The 3,159-nt window shown below is 47.2% G+C and overlaps 1 protein-coding gene across 1 annotated transcript; it reads right to left on the reverse strand.

The window, feature by feature from the left end:
• Positions 1-1,341: 1,341 nt before the first annotated feature.
• On the reverse strand, positions 1,342-1,779 carry LOC129463131 (cytochrome c oxidase subunit 7C, mitochondrial-like). Its single transcript, XM_055243662.1, has one exon. It carries the CDS (start codon positions 1,669-1,671, stop codon positions 1,480-1,482), a length of 192 nt encoding a protein of 63 aa, XP_055099637.1. The 5' UTR covers positions 1,672-1,779; the 3' UTR covers positions 1,342-1,479.
• Between the last annotated feature and the right edge of the window lie 1,380 nt (positions 1,780-3,159).

A 3,159-nucleotide genomic window follows, 5' to 3' on the forward strand; every position in this document is an offset into this window, starting at 1 on the left:
ACAGGGAGTAAGGTGTTTGTATAGATGATTCAGACTGCAGTACAGAGTGGATTAGAAAGGGTGGAGAGTCCAGACCAGATCAGTTGGGAGATTGGTGAGAAGGGGTGGTGGTCTGGCCTAGGGTACAGGCAGTGGGTTACGATAAGTAGATGGTTTTAGAGAGATGTAGGAGGCAAGAGGTATCGGATCTGGTGACTCTAGGGAGGCACGAGGTGAAAGGGTGGTGACAAGGCTTATGGGGAGCTGTAAGTAGAGATCAGTGAGTAAAGCATACAGGAGGAAAGGCAAGTTGGGGAAGAGGATAGTGGACAGGTTCTGTGCTGGAAGGGTTGTGTTTGAGGTGCCTTTGGAAATATCCAGGTAGACATCTTCTCTTTGGGAAACAGTTGGATGAAAAGGCCTGGTGTTTAGGAGGGAGATCTGAGCTGGAAATAGCCACTTCTGGTGTTACCATCAGCTCAGAGCCCAGCCAGTCTAAGGAATAAGCCAAACCCTGGCCCCAGGGAAAGAAGCAGGTTCCCTGAGTCCTTCAGGTTGGGTGGAAACAGGTTTGGCAGGTCAGGTTCAGGAGATCAGAGTCCAGGTGCAAATGTGCAAATAGGCAGAGCGTGGGCAGAGCCACATAAGCCACTGCCCAAAGCAGACCAGGAAACCAAGGGGGAATGGCCCGTGCTGACCATCTCACTAGGAGTAGCTAGCAAAATTGTCAGCAAGCATCCACAGAAGGTTCTGCCTCAACCCTCACTCCTTCTTCCCAGCCCTGAAAAGCAGCTGGGGTGGGGAGGGGGAGGGAAGATGGAAAGAATAGAAGGAGATGGAAAGGGACACAGCCTGAAAAAGCAAATCTGACTCATTCCTACCTCACCCTCTTGCCTCTAAGATGATGTAGTGGGTTGAATGGTGGCCCCCCAAAAGACATGCCCACCCAGAACCTGTGAATATGACCTTATTTGGAAAAAGGGTGTTTGCAGATATAATTAAGCTAAAGATCTCAAGGTGAGATTATCCTGAGATTAGGATGGACCCTGAGTCTAATGACATGTGTCCTTATAAGAGACAGAAGAGGAAAGACACAGAGAAAAAGGGGCAGCCCTGTGGAGGGAGATGCAGAGATGGGACTTACGCAGCTACAAACCAAGGAGTGCCAGGGGTTGCCAGCAACCATTGGCATGGGATGGATTGTCCCCCAGAGACTCCAGAAGGACTAACCCTACTGACACCTTGCTTTCAAGCTTCTGGCCTGTAGAACTGTGAGAGAATGAATTGTTTGAAGCTACCCAATTTGTAGTAATTTGTTACAGGAGCCTTAGGAAACTCCTACAGATGGTATCCACCTTTCAATTTTTTTTTTTTTTCACATCATAAGTTTATTGACAAACATATCTAGTATGGCATATGAGTTCTAGTTTGATCCACTTCCAGAGGCTGCACCTCTTAAAATGCTCTTCATATCTGTTAAATGGAGGAACTGAAACATCCTTATGTTTTAAGCAGTTGGTGTCTTACTACAAGGAAGGGTGTAGCAAATGCAGATCCAAAGTACAAACACATCTTAGCTAGTAACGACCACTTGTTTTCCACAGAAAATGGCAAATTCTTCCCAGGACCCTCCTCATAGTGGCTCCTACGGACCACAGAGGTTGTGAACCTCTGGATGCTCTGGCCCAACATAGCACTGCTGGAAGCTCTGGGAAAGGCGCAGAGACTGAGGACGGATGAAATGGCGGCACCTCACCAAGACCTTTTTTTCCACGACCTTGTTCCCCGGTACGCAAGGACTGAAAGCCACCTTTCAATTTTAAGTAAACATAGAGTCATCCAGAAAACACTTAGAGCAGTATACAGTATACACAGATTAAGGGACACAGAAACAGAATAAGAGAATAAAGAGAAATACACAGAGAAAGAAGGGGACCCCTCACCACTTTATCTAAGTCCTACTCAATCCCTTGAAACAGCTCAATGTGTTTAACACACCTTGGTTTGTCTCTCCTCCTAGCTGACACGGTTGGCTTAGTGCTAAGAGAAAAGGACACCTGGGGCCGGGCGCGGTGGCTCACGCCTGTAATCCCAGCACTTTGGGAGGTGGAGGTGGGTGGATCACGAGGGCAGGAGTTTGAGACCAGCCTGGCCAACATGGTGAAACCCCGTCTCTACTAAAAATACAAAAATTAGCCAGGCGTGGTGGTAGGTGCCTGTAATCCCAGCTACTCAGAAGGCTGAGGCAGGAGAATCGCTTGAACCTGGGAGGCGGAGGTTGCAGTGAGCCAAGATTGTGCCACTGCACTCCAGCCTGGGCTACAGAGCGAGACTCCATCTCAAAAAAAAAAAAAAAAAAAAGAAATAAACAGATATTCTAGTATAGAATGATAAATGTTACAGGGAGAGTAAATCAAGATCAGAGAACAAAAAGTGATGATGGTGGTAAGGGAAGGCCTTTTGTATATGCTAAGAACTGAAAAGAAACTAAAATAATGAAATAGAGTGAACACTTGGGACATCTGGAGAGCAACATTCCAGACAGAGGGAAAAAGTGCAAGTTCCCCACATCAGGAATTAGCCTGACCTGATCATGACATGGAAAGGCCAGTGTGGAGAGCAGATGGGGTCAGGGAGGTGAATAGGGTCAGGATCCCATAGGGACTGGTGGGCCATGGTAAAGAGTTTGGATTTTATTCTAAATATAGTGGGAAGCCTTTGGAAGGTTTTAAACATGGAATAATGGAGACTTAATTTGGTTTTTGTTTTGTTTTTGAGATGGAGTCTCGTTCTGTCACCCAGGCTGAAGTACGGTGGCCAGATCTCGGCTCACTGCAACCTCCACCTCCCGGGTTCAGATGATTCTCTTCCCTCAGCCTCCTGAGTAGCTGGGATTACAGGCATGCGCCACCACACCCCGCTAATTTTGTTTTTTTTTTTTTAGTAGAGATGGAGTTTTACTATGTTGGCCAGGCTGGTCTCAAACTCCTGACCTCAGGTGATCCACCCACCTCAGCCTCCCAAAGTGCTGTGATTACAGGTGTAAGCCACTGCACCCAGCCCTGGGGTTGTGTGTGTGTGTGTGTGTGTGTGTGTGTGTGTGTTTGTTTTTTGTTTTGTTGTTGTTTTTTTTTTTGAGACGGAGTCTTACTCTGTTGCCCAGGCTGGAGTGCAGTGGCA

This window comes from Symphalangus syndactylus, chromosome 14, assembly GCF_028878055.3.
Source record: "Symphalangus syndactylus isolate Jambi chromosome 14, NHGRI_mSymSyn1-v2.1_pri, whole genome shotgun sequence".
NCBI lineage: Eukaryota > Metazoa > Chordata > Mammalia > Primates > Hylobatidae > Symphalangus > Symphalangus syndactylus.